The sequence below is a fragment of the Bos grunniens genome, chromosome 2, assembly GCF_055505025.1.
Source record: "Bos grunniens cultivar Pamir isolate PY7600 chromosome 2, Bosgru_T2T1.0, whole genome shotgun sequence".
Classification (NCBI taxonomy): domain Eukaryota; kingdom Metazoa; phylum Chordata; class Mammalia; order Artiodactyla; family Bovidae; genus Bos; species Bos grunniens.
This window is the reverse complement of record NC_141166.1, coordinates 47,223,244-47,240,040: the sequence shown is the minus strand read 5'-3', so window position 1 is coordinate 47,240,040 and position 16,797 is coordinate 47,223,244. Positions and strand designations below refer to the sequence as shown.

Sequence of the window (16,797 nt, the reverse complement as noted above, 5' to 3'; positions counted from 1 at the left end):
TTAACAGGGTATCGTATAAATTAAAAACTTCAGACATACATGAATAAAATTGCATGCTTTGAAAAATGCAATGAAGGACCATTTTAAGCTATGAAACTTAGGTATGATATAAATTAACTCAGGAAAATCCAGTCAAAAGCCAAATAAAGCTGTATTTTATACTGTACAAAAGAAAATTTACATCCTTAATGTAACTAGATACATCTAGGGAAAAATTACACATTTCTCAAGAAACACAGTATTTAACATCTTAGATATGTTTCTGCATTGCAGACTGATAATGAATTTTATACATCTTTATTTATAATTTAAAATATTTTTTCATCTCTGGCAGATATTTACAAGGTCAACAGTGACTACATTTCACATTTCAACAATCAACAGCATTAACTAGTTCAGTAAGACAGTTAAGATAATGGCTTACATGCACCAATAAATATGATCTTAAATGTGCATTTCTTCTTCTTCAGCTCTGAAAAAAATGTTTTCACTAGTCCTAGTTTGAAAGGACATCAGTCAATAGAGATCATATTTTCTTCCTGACTATCATATTTAAATTTTAACCAGCACTATTCTCTGAATACTTGGCAAGTTTACACCAAGCTATATAGGTTGATGCTGGTTAAGAAACAAAAACATAAGAGCTGACCTATTCAACCTGTAACCTTTTTGAAGCAAACATATGAAAGTTGGATATTTCCTGTATACTTGTCCATTGTGACAGAGATCAGATACATGATGTTACAGTAGTAAAAAACTCTTTAGAAACTGTAGGTCAGGAGAGTCAAATTATGACGACAAAGTGGGAAAATTATCTTTGCACCATAAAAACTGTTTCACTTAACCAGTTAAACTGAATGTAAAGCCAGTATAAGTTTTAGAATAAGAATCAAAAAACCACCACTGTAACCACTGTAAAGCAGTTAATGAACTTCTTACAAATATTTTAAAACAACACAAAGAACATTTAGTATATGTCTCAGTTCAGTTTGGATGATAAAACTTAAAAAAAAAAAAAACATAAAAACCGACGTTCATAATTTTTAGAAAGCCAATCTTTTCTAAGATAGCAGATCAACACATTCATTACTTTTTAACTTCTATCTGATATAAAAAAAATAATACATAGAGCCTGTTTGGGACATCAGGAAATATATAAATTCATATCCCCCCAAATCATTATTTAACAGTTTAAGTAAATTCTTTAGTGCTTACTGAACTATTTTAAAAATAAGTGTTTTAACTTTTCTTAACCCAATCGTGTTTTTCTGCGAAGAAAAAAAATACCCAGAGTGATCGAGTACATAAATTATGTAAACAAACATAGTTTTAGCCAATATCATACTTACTAGAAATAACTGACATTGCTCACTTAAAATACACATTTCTATAATTTACCCTCAATTCTTTTAGGAAGTCACAATATTATACAGTATACCAATTACAGGAATTCTTTTCTCTCCCCCTTTTATTTAATACTGATGAGCAAAATCCTTAATTTGAATTAAGGAGACATGAAAATTTGCCATAAGAAATAATATTTGGACTTGACCCTTAACTGGTACTTTTGCTGGAAGTATAAATGTTGACATTTTACCAACATGATAAGAAAACCTCAAATGGAATCTTGTAGGTTCTGTATATCTGTTCCATATGGAAGAATATTTCCTCCAGGGCTAGAAATCAATCTTTCATGTTAGAAGGGGCCTCATTCCTTAACAGTTAGGTACTTCAAATTTTATATTTGGTTGATTCATTTTCTTTGGTAACTTTTGTAGTTTATGAAGGTGTGAAGAATTTCCTCTGATATCATTAACACTACACTTTTGACACTCAAATACAGCAAACCAGATTGATATGAATTCTGTAGTTGGGGATGGACTGTCCAATTAAGTTCATTTTCTTTGAAAACAGAAGACTTTCTTTACTAAACCTACCTTCAGATACACAATTCTGAAAAAAAAGACTCATTTATACTTTAAGCTATGCCTAATTCTCATTTTGGGTGTAAAAATCTGTATTAAACAGAAGAGCATAATAGCAGACATCTGAATATGACTTAATTTGTAAACATTTTCACAAAATCCAGAAACAAAACATAGAACTTATGTACCTGTACTATGCTGCCAGTTATTTCACATCATTGCCAGCTACCTGCTAACTTCTATCCTAAACTGTTTGCTCTTCTATTTCTCGTGTGACTAATGGCTAAGATTGTAAACATACTGAAGAGACTGAAGTTAAATTTTGTGGTTATGTGGTCAGGTTCAGAAGCAATGTACCTACATGGGCAGGGGAAGGTTGGATGATTATATGACTCCTCTAATTCTAATGGGTTGGGATCACCACACAAATTTCTGGCACCACCAAAAATCCAACAGTTTAAGTGCACATTGGTTGACTCTACAAATAGTATTTCCTATATATGTTCAGTGCCAATATGATATACCCATTAGGTATACAATGTAGGTAATACTAAAATTTATGTCTTACATTATCAACACGACCACCTTGGCAATGGAAAGCTGTATCAATCTGGTGACTCTTGGTTTTTTTTTTAGCACTGTTAACAATTTTATACTGCATCCCATTTTATAATCTGGCAAATATTCTAACATTTAGAGTTTAAGCTATCAATTATTTCTAGCTGATTTTCAAACAGCTTGTTTCTAAAAAGCACTTTTTAAAAAATTAAAGTATTTTTACAAATAAGTGTCTCAACCGACTTAGTGGTTTGAAACATGACAATAATCATTCAACTTGAAAGATAAAAAGTCTCAGGTTCAGACTGTTTACATAGCCATAGTATAGAAAAAATTGCTCTAAAATTGTTGTAGATTTTCTGACCACTGTCATGACTTATTAAACATTTTTAAACTAAAAAACAAGTATGTAACTGAAATACTGATTTTTAAAAAGCAAAACCATAAAACTTACTTTGTAATTCCAAGATCAGAAATGGAGAGAGCCTCCTTGCTAGTGTCTGTATAAATAGTGTACTACCCACTGAAGATACGTACTAATATTTTTATTTACAGATGAACATGCAGAGAATTAAATGAGACTTACTGATTGTCAACAATTAAAAGTACTCAAAAATGGACCCATATTAACTCGTCCGAGTAGGAAAAACACCCCACTTCATTAAAATATTCACAAAAATGGTGCAAACAAAACTTAAAAGGAGTTATTCTCAGTACTTCAGTAAAGCTACCAAGTGGAATTTGAAAATGTAGGTTGGAAATATTGAGCTTATATAGCTGGGACTATCGCATTTAAGACATTTTATACCATATATACACTTTAGATGACATGGGTCACCATTCTGTTATGGAACCATAAGCTTCACTATAAATCTTTTTCCATCACAGAAGGAAATAATTGCTTGTTATCTATCTGGTCTGAGCACAAGGTTCAATCTCTTTACATGAGAAATTATGGAATCAAATTTATCTTTACTTTGCAATACTACACTGTGCAATACAGTTAACCTGCCACCTAGGTGACTGTGAAAGCTGGCTGATTCAAAAATTTCTTAAGATAGCTAGAAACACTGATTAAAGTCATTTTCGCTGGGTTTATTTTTGCATTTAAATAAATTCCCCCAAACATAATAAACTATAAAATGGCAGCATACAATTGTTAAGTGGCAGAAAACAGTAAGGCATAAATTAGAGTAAGAAAAATGTATCTATCCTTCCCCACCTATGTTTATTACTCTACATTTTTCTCTGGATTTAATACTTTTCTTAATGTGCTATATTCACCACTACTAGACCCAAACTGTAAAGAAATTGCAGAATTGGAGTGTGTTCCATAACCACACTCACCATATGATGAGTGAAAGGAGGCAGTGGGGTGTTAATATGCATTTGACGGGAGACAGGAGTTTGACTCTGGCTCTGCTTCTAAGTTATGTGACTTTGAGCACATTACAACCTTTTTGAGCCTCAGTGTCCTGAAAATGGATATGAAGGAGTGGGTGCTGGGAGACTCCTAGATTATCTCTATGGTCTCTTTAGAACAAAAAAATTGACTTTATAATAAATAGGCACAGGAGAATCATTGGGAAGGTAAGACTAGTGGTAATGATCAGGATTTCAAATTACAATCATCATGCTCCCATGCAGCTTCTCAAAATATTTTCATATTTAAAAATCTTACTACTAAGCTAGCTTTCACTTTACACTTGATTTGTTCTAAAATATATGTGTGTTCTAGTAACATGATTTCAAATTAACATCATAGAGAAGAATTCTCAAAACTTGCAGATAATTTCCTTGTATTTCTTAATTGAACCTGGCATAGATAACATCAATCAAATTGTTTTATTATAGAAAACAAGTATTTTCACCCTAACTAGCTTGTCCATAAATGAAAGAACTTTTTAAAATGGAAGTTAGGAAGTATAAAAACAAAAAGTTGTTAAAGGATAAAGCGTGAATATTGCTGGCATATATTTGTAACAGTTGTATATCTGAAAATTATTTTACATTAAATGCAATAATGCAAATGAATATTTTAAAAATCTCTTAGAAAATGTGACTATGGTTTATGACTGACTCATTCCATTTTAACTATATCTTGCACAGGAAATCTGTTCTAAGACACCAAATGCAAAATTTGAACTAACTAAAATATTTCTTCTTTGGGGCCAAATTATACCACTTAAAAGAATGGAACACAAATGTTAGAGGGTCATGAAACATTAATGGATATATGTATGTACAAAATATATATGAATACACATAGATACATGAAATCCTTTAAGTTGAAAGTTTTTCAAAACCAGCTTTTCAAGTGTAACATAAGATTTCTAACAAATCAGACAAAGGGTTTATGATGTCTTTTACAGTTTTTGCTGTAAATTTGGTATTATTTGGGGGGTTTTTTTTGTGCTATAACTATAAGCATGCTAGATTTAGGTGCCAATAAATGTACAACTTGCTAAATTAAAAACAACCCTTCAGCCTCTTAAATCAACCAGGCAGTTTTACCATAAAGTGACTGATCTCCAGCCATGGTCAAGATCTTACCTCCTGTTAAGTATAATGCTCTTTTCTTTTCATACCTGAAACTTTGCTTTCCTTATTATGTTATATATCTTTACACCTCATTTATTTGGCTGCTTTTAATTCATTTATCTGACATCCCTTAGTTAAATTAAAAGAAAAGATATCTAAAATAGTCTTTGTGATATATACATATACACACCATATATATACACACACATACACACACACATATATATACACAAATCAATAAATCTCTATTTATCAACTTTTAGCTTTTCTTCAGACTTTGGCAATGTTATAGGTAATAGTTCAGGTCCTAGTTTTCCATTTTCATATGAGCTGAAAAATATTACACACCACCAAATTCAAACAAGCATCTCACTGTTTTCATAAAGATTCTAACAGAAAGTACCTTACAAAACCCCCCAAAATAAAAACCTCTTACAATAAAAAGGAAGGGGCTGGATTTTAAGATGTGAAAAAATGAGAAGCATTTTTCTGGTTATTTTATCAAAATCTATTGGAATTTTAATCAGTAGAGGTAATATTTCAAACTTTGTTAATTAGGAGAATACTTGCTTTCTGTAAATTTAGTATATTTTTCTTTTACAATAATAAAATAAGAATGTCTAAATGTACAAAGTATTCATCGCTCTGAATATTGTGTGGAAGAATGTATAGCAGTTCAAGTCATGATACACTGATTTTCAAAAACCAATATACTTTCTTCTATTTCAATCAAGCATTAGAGCCTGGGACCCAGATGAGTTCATAATGAAATCTTATCCAACCAAATCAGAACTAAAAAAAAATAATTTCTAAAAAAACCAATAATGCATTTTCATAGCCTCTTAGCACAGTTACCAAAAGCTACTTACATACATTCAACATCTAGCTTACTGGCATGATTTCAAAGATTTATAAAAATGAGAACTTTTGCAGATATATGATTAGAAGGTACACAAATTGCATTACATTAAACACAAAGGCAGTGTGGTCCTTGTAGGAGAAATCAAGTCAGTACCCCCTGGTAGAAATGCTCTATAAAAATGTGTCACATTGAAGCGTCAGTGTTTTCAGCCAATTATCTGTCCCTGATGTATTTCCTTGGAGTATATGACCTATCAGGACTTCAGGTTTCTTAATCCAAAATATCTGACTGAATTTAGGTACATCTAGAAAGCAGCTGAAAGGGTTTCTCCAATAATCTGACATCATAGAAAGTGGGTTGAGAAATCCCTCTCTTTACCTGAAGACGTACTTGTTCTACTTCAGTCATCATCAGCTCACAAAGAAAAAAAAAAAACAATCAAAACTTCCCCTCACACAAACAATTCCACACAATCTAAACAGAAACTGCCCCCTCCCCCCATAAAACCCCAGCACCGAAGTGTCAATCATTCCTGGGAAATAGAACAAGCCCCTTGGATTCTCTGATTTATTAGCTGTTCAAACTCAAAGGACAGAAATGACCTTATGTCCCTGTGGGGAGGAGGGAAGACATGTTAATAATGACTATAGAGCCATTGAGAAAGTGCATTATCTATTACACAATCAACTTAGAGCCCTGTCCTCCAACAGAGGTGGCCACAACTTGATTCAAATGCCTCAGTAATTGAACATTGTATCCTCGAGATAAAGGAGATGGGGGAAAAAAAGAGCCACCCTCATTTTAATGAAAAAGTGCAGCAGTCTACCACCTTTCCCCATGCTTCTCAAGAAAATGATTGCACAGACTCAGAGAAGTCCAAAGTCATAGCAGAATCTCTGAGGCACTCCTGGTTAAGAGAGAAAAAATATGATCCAGTTATCTTCATAGTTCTACAGATTATGAGAACAAACCCGTTTTGTTTTTTTTTTAAACAAAAGCCGAAGTATCATTCATAGGGATCATATACACCATTTCCTCTAACATAACCTCAGTCTCACAGTGTTGAAATGGGACCGATCAGCCTACGATGGATTGCACATCACCCAAGGAGAAACGAAGGTGTGGAAAACGCGAACATTTTCTACTGCTTCACAAATACGTTTACAAGGAACAGGTGAAGAGACGATATAGGAAAGAGAGAAAAGAAAACCTTATTGCTGTTTCCATACAAAATACAGTATGAAGATACCTAAACTAAATCAGATCTGTTTATGATTACCAATGTTTTCACAATGTGGGATGAAGTGTCTTCTTGCACAATGAAATGTTCAGTCTAGAAGATAAGCAGAAAGATGAGAGAGAGGATATCAAGACTACACCTGGGATATTAGCTGCATATTGAAACTTGGGGATCGAGACTGCTTGGTTAAGGGAGCTCCTGGGCTGAGGAGCTCTTTACCTTCTGTAGCTTGACCTAGCCGGTCTTCCTGTAGACTGACAGTTGAATATCGATTAGCATTGTTAGCTGCTAGATTAGTAATACCCTCAGTGCCAACCCCAATGCTGGTACTTGCTTGACTGCCATTTACATAGTCAAATGATTTACTTGAGGAAGCACTGGCTGTCCGGATTAGATTAATGCTATTAGTTTTTGGCACCACCTGGCCAGCAGGCAGGCTCAGGTGTTTCTTCATCGGTGTCAGCTCAATTGAATCTACACTAAGATCAGTTGGTTGCTGTACATACTGCCTGCGAACTACTGAATCTCGAGGGCTCTCATTGGATTTGATGGCAGAAGTTGTTTCTTTATCCTTGGCTGAACGCCCAGTTGCTACTTTCCTTAAGCTTCCCCTCTGAGAAGAGGAGGATGGTTTGGTCCCAATTGGCTGGCTGCTGAGGGAAGCCCCTGATGAAAATCCTTCATCTGCATCATTCAGGTTTACCGACTCCTCTCCTCCATTTATACCCTCAGCACCTATAAAACAAATCAGACAGACTCAGCAATAGCTAAATTAAATAAAAAGCAGCCGTGAATAACAACTCAACTGACCTTTTCTCCTAGGTAATGTTTGCTATAGGTCAGCAATGACCCTTGCTACAAACACTTTCCCTAAATAATTTAGGGGAAGGAGCCTCAATCTATACAGAATTCTCATGTTATATATTCTGTTCATTTAGCTTTAATTAGGCTAGCTTATGTAAAACTATTCACGAGCAAGTCTAGCGTACTATTAGTATCAATATTTAGACACACAACTGTAGGTAAAATAGTGATCGTAAATCTTTATGATACACCTTGTCAATTTGAGGTGAGCATATCTGTCTAAAAAAACAAAAATTTTCCTATCTTCCTTAACCTGTCATAAAATAGGAGACCCTTCTAATTTCAGTCACCCAGAATAATGTCAAAAACCCATCCCCAAACCCCTTTTAACTACTATGAAATTTTATATTTAACAGCTAATTGCTTCTAAATAGCTTTAAAACCTTTAACATGGAACTAGTACATTTTCTAACTCTAAACTAAAAATTCTACATTGCTTCTAGTAACTTCAGTCATATTTTGTCTTATGAACATGCCTACTCACTGGTTTCCATATTTTCTTGATCAGTTAATGTGAAAATATTTGATTAACAGAGAACAAAGGTAAGAACCAACAAGGATACTGAGGAAGAATTTTTTACTATTTTATAATATAATAAATAATATATAATAATTTTATGTTATATATTTATATAATATTTTAGATTTTAAATATTGAGATATATTATTTTGGGATCACAAAATACTTATAGTATTCCATTAAGTTTCATGCAGAAACTGTAGTTAACAAAAGAATTCTTATCTTGGGATTTTGTAAGAAAAGAAGCATGTATTCAGTTTGGGTTTTCAGAAAGCCCGATTCCTTTACTGAAAGTATGATCAACACTCTCTTAGAAAATAGAACATTTGCTTTTTTCAAAAACTGACAGAAGTTTGCTACCTTTAAAATATGTTTACCAGATTGTAAGAAAGTTCAGTCTAAATCTATATTCAGAAATCAATATTTTAGCTAAGGTAAACTGTTAGGACAGAAATCCAAAAAAATATCACTTTGAGATACAAGTTACCTAAGTAAAATATACACAAAATACTTAAACACAATCTTTATTTAACATAGTACTTGGAAAAATATAAATATTTTCTCATATGGATTAGTTATTTCTTTCCTTCAAAAGAAGAATGAAATAGGCTATCCTTAAAGCAAAAGGCATCTTCTTGTTATATCCAGCAGTTTAGTAATCTTTATTCATCATGCAAAGCCATATGAAAATGCAGCTGACACCACTTCTCTCAACCCCTTCCTCAAGAACAGTATATAGTGTACATCAAAATAAAAACTTTAAATTATATTTATATCACATCTAAGCAATTTATTTATAATTACTATGAAGAACTCCACAATGCCCAGGAAAAGATAGTTACTGGTTCAGAATTAAGATCAGTAATATAAAACTAGAAGTGAACAGAAATATGTCATTGGCTATACATATGGTTAGGGAAAGAGACTGAGAGACTTAGTGCTAGCTTCTGAATTTTGCCACATGCAGATCTGATGCCCAAGCAATATGGCCATAAAAGAGATATGACAATGTAGAAACCACCATGCAAGAGAACCTACTGATATTTTATATACTAGGAAATGCTATTTCAGTATAGTGGAACACTGAATATACTTTAATCACAAGCACGGTCCTCAGTTTAGTAATAATTTTAAATACAGCTTTAAAAGTCATAAATGTTACTTAACAATCAGGATAAAGGTAGGTGATGAATTCTCTCTTCAATTCCAACACGTAATAAATACAACTTTAACTGTAAAACTATTTAAAACCTTTAGAAAACATGTTTTCTTTTTTCGTTTGGTTGCACCACATGACTTGCGGGATTTTAGTTTTCTGACAACTGACTGAACCTGGGTCCTCAGCAGTTGAGAGAGCAGAGTCCTAACCACTGCAGTGCCAGGTGAAATTCCCTTCTTTTTCTTTTAGAAGGTCAATTATTGATGCTAAACCAAAAGCTCCAGCAGACTTCAGAATTACCTAAACTTTTCATTAGTTTTAATAATTTCCATATTTCTGTCTAAAAAACTTCAAGGAATAAAAAGGCTATTATGTCTAATAACATTTTCCTTCTAATTTTCTCCTTGGGTGATAATACTATTCATGAGCCAAAGATGAGACAACCAAAAAGATTTTTAATGAACTTTCCTATTTATGTTTGCTTTTCCTTAAAAATTAGCTTTTACTAATACTCATTTAAAGCTACAATTAAACTAGATTAAAAGGCGAAATAACTTAAGAAATTTCAAACACACCAATGGGATTCATTCCTTTTCTAAATGGCCATACCCCAGCTTCACAACCTGAAATTTTATCAGTAATAGGAGATATTAAAACAGGATGTTTTAACATTTAATAGGACATTTTAAAGGAATTATTATTTTTTCCTTTTTTCAAAGTGTATGACTTATGATTAATAGGAAAAAATGATTCTACCCAATCCCATACTTAAATTTCATCAATGTTAGTGATTATTGTACTACATTTAGCATGGATACTCCAATATTCTAACAATGGCAGTAGATACACTTCAAGTGGCTCATTTAGTCATCAAGAAAGTGGAGAACAGATGTTGATCAATTTAGGCCAACTATGAATTTGACATCTATTCATATACTTATTTTTACGCCTTATACAAGATACAACTGACTCCCAGGAATAACATAAAGAGATATAGAAAAAATGAAAAGGAAAGGCTGTGTCCTTCACACGGTTCTCTTCATAGTACCAACTTCTTTGGGTCCCTAGATCATGCACATGCAACACTGTTAAATGAAGTCAGGTCACTCTGGGCAAATGGGCAAGGGAACAGAAGGTAGATTTAGATTCTTACTGAGCATGCTCAAATTTTTAATGCACCAAGAAGCAAGAGATTTTCCTAAGGTGGAATAAATAAAAATAAGTAACCTATTTTAAAACTACTTGCTATATTTCATAAATTAGTGTACAAGTTCCACAGCAGCAATACATTAAATAATGAAAAAACTATTAGGCCACAATATCCTCTTTTATAAAACCGATTTCTATGGCATTACATGTTAAACAGCAAATAAATACTTTCCTATCAGAGAGAAGTGTTCTTTTATAGATAATGGTCGTGGCTGTGATGGTGGTGGAGGGGTAAAAAAAATTCTCATTTGAGATACCCATACTGTATAAACAAGGATCTATTAGGATTTATGACTTCTAAATAATACATTTCACTTCTGTTTGGGAGCTATATAAGATAATCATTTTTTACAATAAATGATAAAAAGGTAGTGTGCACCAGGAGAGTACATTTATAGAGGAAAGATGTCAGTAGTTCAGACCCAGGCAACTTGATTTGAAGATTATAAGAAGCCAATCAATACTGGTTTATTCTGTCAAAGAGATAAGAAGTTTTTGTTAATTGGCCACCCTGGGACTAGAGACCAATCAGCCAGCTCCATTTCAGTCCCATTTCTCAAAGATAATGTACTAAAGCTTTAAAACTCTCCTCACCTATTTTCCAAATAATACATTATCAACTAAATGAAATTGATACACATTGAATAATAAGGCTCAGGTCCATTGGGTGCATTTTTCCTTTCCTGATGTTAGAATAAACATGCTCAGTAATGAAGAAATCCCAAGCATTTGCAGACCTTTTGGAGATAGGCCTCTCCCTTGTTAGTAGCCATGCCAAGCTGCTCTTTAATACACAGGGATGCAGACTCCAGGCCAGCACAAATGGTAACTAAAGATTGTACCTGACCTGGTGCTAGCATATAGGGGGGGTGCGCTTTGCAAGGAGAGTCTAATACACCCTGGGGTAGTGGAAACACACACTAGAATGGAAAGATGTTCTGCTTGGGGACAGAGAGCCAGGATCCTTCTCCAGCAACTGCCTCACTGACTTCTGCCTCCTCATCTCTGTCCTACCCTCTGTTGTGGCTGCTGCTGAGTTGGGCTCCGGTGAGCCGTGCTCAGGAGTCCTGTGCACCAGCACCTCCCCCTCTTGCACACGTTTGATCCCTAGGTCAGTGGAGCCGTGTTGGATCGGGGAGCCAGGAATACTCGAGTCAGCCTCGTTTGAGAAGTCAAAGCCATCTGGGATTCAACATATAAAATTTTAGTGCTTTTTTGCTGCTCTATTCTTTTCTGAGCATTTTGACCCAGGCAGATAAGAGAATGTATATATGGATATGACATAAACACAAACATTATTTATATAGTTACATGTGTGTGCACAGCATGCACACACATAAGGCAGCAGATGAACAATGTGAGGTTTGCAAATGAATAGGAGAAAAAAATAGAGATCATTAAAATGGCAATTAATCTCTCTTAGGCAAGACAGCTTGACTATTCAAGTAGCATATGCCTATGAAATACTGCTGGACTCAGCACTTAGAAGACAAGGAAAAGAAAGATAAAAATCAGTTATTTTATGTATAGCTTGTATTATACCATTAGTTTGGCCAGTTATATAATTTTCTCCCACACTGCTCATACAGGTACCTTTTTTCAGAAACAAGCTTAAAGAAATTTTTTTTCTATTGTTATTACTAATTAAAAAAAAATTAACTTGATCTTATTTTCTGTTTCAACATTCAGAGAGCAGTTTAAATAACATCTTTCTACTTTATAAAATATATATACATATTTATATTAAAATGAATTCAGGTATACAAACCACATTTCTACTGCTATTTTTAACAACTAAACAATTTTACTTTAACTACAAGAGTACTATAATATCATGTGTAAATATAGTCTGTAAAAACAGTGATAAATTTACTTTAACCCATGAGCGGGCTATAGGGATTTTATATTCACCTTCTCTCCTCCATCTATGGCGACGGATTGAAGCTGTTGTGATCGCACTCCGAGAAATCCTCGGCACTGTTGGAGTGACTTCGACTTTAAGTACTTTCTGGCCTTCTTGTGAAGAATCAGGAGCATCAAATGGTAATGAATTTTTCATGGCATTGGCAACCTAAAATGGTAAGTCTATATGTACTTACATCCAATATACAATTTATGCTTACTGCACATTTCATGTTTCTATACTTTCTTGAATATGTATTTAAAAGTTGCTCTACAAAATAGAAAAGTATAATGTGTCAGAAATGTTTATATTTCCACTGGTCTGTATTCTTTTGGGTAGGCTTCTAAGATGAGAATTCATTTAAAAATATGAGTCACACACCCTCATGGACTCTCTGAAGTTGCTGGCTTTCAAGGAGAAAATAGATTCCAAAGAGTTTTAAACATATGAACCCTGATACAAGAAAATTTGGAGTAAGTTTCTTTCTGATTCTTCAGATGATAAATAACATGCAAAATTTAATTTATAATTTAAAAAAATAGCTTTGTTTTCATGAGGAGACATCTTTCCTAAACCCATCTGGCACTTTGTTCCATCAAGTTCTGCCCTCTGTGGAGGAGAGTGAGGTATCTGGCTGGAAAGTAATAGCCATTGGCTGCTCCATGTTTTCTGACTGAGTAGTGCTGACCTAGCAAAGATCTTGAGCTAGAGGACCATCTTTCTCCCTCACTCTCCACTTGGACAGGACAAGTGAAATGGAGCAAGCTGGATACCCCTGCCTGCTCTGCCAACTCAAACCTTCTCTCCCAACTCAAACCTTTGCTCCAGTGGGCTGTTTCAACATCTTAACTAAAGGGTAGGGAGTGAAGTCTTTCAATCTAACCTTAATCAGCAATAAAGATGGTACTTGTCTTTTTTTTTTTTTTTAAAAAAAGCACAATGGAAAACATTTTATTTAAATAAAATGAGGATAATATTTTACTGGGGAATACATCCAACAATTCATTTTCTCTCCATATCTACATCCAACAGTAGTGTTTTATATTCAAATTTTAAACAAACACAAATTCTTAAAAAATAATGAAAGCCATGTTTTGCTCAGGGGTACTATTATCCATATACCATACAGGTTATTTTATAGCAGATACTAGTCTGCTAAATTTCAGATGGCAAAATGCTAAGCAGTGAGTTGGGTATTGTCCAGCTAGTTGTTTCTTGTCATCCTGGAGAATCTGTCAATGTGTAATGATGAGACCATCTTGTCACCACCACTTCTCTTCTCAGAGGTGACTTCACTGTGATAGAACATATTCTTAAGATGCAAGGCCTAGCAAAAAGCCTCCCACAAATCCACTGGATATCACAATGTTCTGTTTGACAAATTCTGTTGCTTCTTCTATTATGTTATTGATTTCAGGTGCTGCCTTATTTGCTCGTTTCTTAATCTGTCTTTTTGCTTTGTTTACATCTTTTTCCACTCTCTTCCAGTCGATCTGCACATAGCCACTGTGACTGGCAATCTGAAGGAGAAGAAAGCCACCACCTACTGCAGTTGCTGCAAGTTTTCCAACTTTCTGGAACAAAAATCCCGCACACCAGCCACTCACTCCACCCATTACAATCTGGGTGGCTACCGAGTATTTTTCTACCATAGGTCCGGAACTGTGGCCAAACACTCGATTCCACCAGTGATGTCTTCTGGCATACTCAGTTAAATCCAACACTTCGTAAGAATCATCATCACTTTCATATTCTTGGGGAGGGGGGTTCCGGGTCGCCATGATACCGCTGGCGGCCTGTACTGAGGCGGTCCCAACCCGCCCGCCTCTCGCCCCTACTTTCGGTACTTGTTTTTCTATCTATCAACTATTTTATCTATTTATCATCTGGCTCTGTTTTTGAATAGAGAAAAGGAATGTCATTTCCTGGGTCCCTTGGAGACCCATAGCAATAAAGGATTATTCTAGAACTATAGATTATGAATCTCTTTACCTATATTGCCTTGGAAATGCCACTTCTACTTAATTTATAAGACAGGGATGAAATTATAAATTTAAAGAGTCTCGCAAATGCAAGGTGTTATTATCAAGGTGTAATTTTTTTATCTTCTTGTCCACTTGTTTTTTGTTTTTGGTCACACTGTGCAGCTTGTGGGATCCTGGTTCCCCAACCAGGGATGGAACTCTTGCCCTTGGCAGGGACAGAGCAGAGCCCTAACTAATACTGTCAGGGAATTCCCTATGCAATCTTTTTTTTTTTTTTTTACAGTAAACTTTAGGGTAAAATTAGGGATGCTGACATGAGGAAAAAAGAAAATTCAAATATGACAGAATTATATAAATGTCACTTCAATAAATTTATATTTAGCTTAAACTATAAAAAAGACATGAAAAAATTACTCAAAAATTATACTCTTAAATTGTTGCAAGTAAAAATACATAAATAATTTTAAAAATACAACTATTTAAAAAAATATACAACTCTAAAAATACTAGAAAAAATTTAGAAAATACAGAAAATTGCAAAGAAATAAAAACTATCCAGCTGAATCACCTAGAGAACTATTAACATTTGTTATGTTTCCTTTGTCCTGTCTAGATTAAAAAGAAAATAGCTATATACTACTTTACTACTAACACAGCTAGCATGTTTCCTTAATATTAATTTTCAAATAAATAATTTCATCAAGTAAATAACTTAATGATTCTCTGTTGTAAAATAATGTTTAGAGTTCAGATTCCTTTGCATTTAAAACAAACCTTGATCTAGTGTTCACAATACATTAAAAAAATTTTTAAGTAGTTTCTTGGGAAATGTTGGTAAAGATGGGATAGTAGCTCAAAGAAAACACATATACATTACCAAAAGGATGTGCAGAGTTATGTCATACTGTTACTGGTAACAATAAAAAATGCCTCCCTCACCCTACTACTGGACGTTCAAATTTAGTTTTTTATTGACCATCTTACCTTTTGGAGATATAGTTATTTTTGGAAGAGTATTAAATTTTTATGTAAAACTAAATATTAACTTGCTTTTTTTGTCATGCCTGTTGATAACTAGTTCATATTAATTTTGGTTTTAGAAAACTGATGGTTTATGGACTTCCCTATAGGTCTAACGGTTAAGACTTTGTGCTTCCACAGCAGAGGGTACAGATTTGATACCTGGTCAAGGAACTAAGATCCCACATGCCATACTGCATGGCCAAAAAATAAAACAACGCCCCCTTCCCCCCTCCAAAACAAAACAAAAAACTGATGGTTTAGAATTTAGATGTTTATGTAGTTAAAAAAAATATCAACCTTTTTTGGTGATGTGTTCAGTCACTTAAATATAGATAGCCTTTCCTTCTCCAAAAATTTGAGCAAATATTTATAGCCTCTCTTCTTTCTTTTCTTAAAGGATTTCAAGACACTTAATTCTTTAATTTATTTGAACTTTATTTTGCTATGTTGTAAAATAAGAGGATCTAAAACAATTTTGTTTCCTTTCCAACTGTTGGTATGGAATAAACCTGTTTTCCCCCTCCAATGATTAGTACTGCCTCATACATTACATACTGAATTTTATACCAGTAGTACCCTTTTACGGAAAAGGCAATGGCACTCCACTCCAGTACTCTTGCCTGGAAAATCCCATGGACGGAGGAGCCTGGTGTGCTGCAGTCCATGGGGTCGATAAGAGTCAGACACGATTCAGCGACTTCACTTTCACTTTTCACTTTCATGCACTGGAGAAGGAAATGGAAACCTACTCCAGTATTCTAGCCTGGAGAATCCCAGGGACGGGGGAGCCTGGTGGGCTGCCGTCTATGGGGTCGCATAGAGTCAGACATGACTGAAGCGACTTAGCAGCAGCAGCAGCAGCAGTACCCTTTTTAGGCACAGGCAAGTTTAACAAAAAGTAAATATAATAACTTACCAATAGTGGTTGAGAAAAGAGTTCTAGTTGAGCTCTATAGATGATATCATCAAGGACTTCCTGGCCAAGGTCCCATTGTCCATTATACCTAT

General features: G+C 34.2%; 2 protein-coding genes across 11 annotated transcripts in view; both read right to left on the bottom strand.

Annotated features, from left to right (window-relative positions):
- Positions 1–132: 132 nt before the first annotated feature.
- Positions 133–16,797, bottom strand: part of HYCC2 (hyccin PI4KA lipid kinase complex subunit 2) — a 65,037-nt gene continuing 48,372 nt past the window's right edge. For 4 of the 10 annotated variants that reach the window (XM_086346224.1, XM_086346202.1, XM_086346220.1 and 1 more), the window contains 3 exons: positions 16,706–16,793; positions 12,790–12,949; positions 133–7,861 (listed from right to left, as the gene is read on the bottom strand). In XM_086346224.1, coding sequence (XP_086202350.1) covers positions 7,260–7,861; positions 12,790–12,949; positions 16,706–16,793 — 850 coding nt within the window. In that variant the 3' untranslated portion in view covers positions 133–7,259. Of the gene's footprint in view, positions 7,862–9,018; positions 11,352–11,892; positions 12,061–12,789; positions 12,950–14,185; positions 16,515–16,705; positions 16,794–16,797 lie in introns of those variants that run through there. The other 6 variants (XM_086346185.1, XM_086346212.1, XM_086346175.1 and 3 more) reach the window with 4 other exon arrangements.
- LOC147378041 (FUN14 domain-containing protein 1) lies at positions 13,117–14,589 on the bottom strand. The gene has a single exon (XM_086346550.1). It carries the CDS (start codon positions 14,560–14,562, stop codon positions 14,095–14,097), a length of 468 nt encoding a protein of 155 aa, XP_086202676.1. The 5' UTR covers positions 14,563–14,589; the 3' UTR covers positions 13,117–14,094.

Excerpts from the sequence above, each read along its gene's own strand:
- LOC147378041 (XM_086346550.1), bottom strand. The coding sequence starts at position 14,562 with ATGGCGACCCGGAACCCCCCTCCCCAAGAATATGAAAGTGATGATGAT.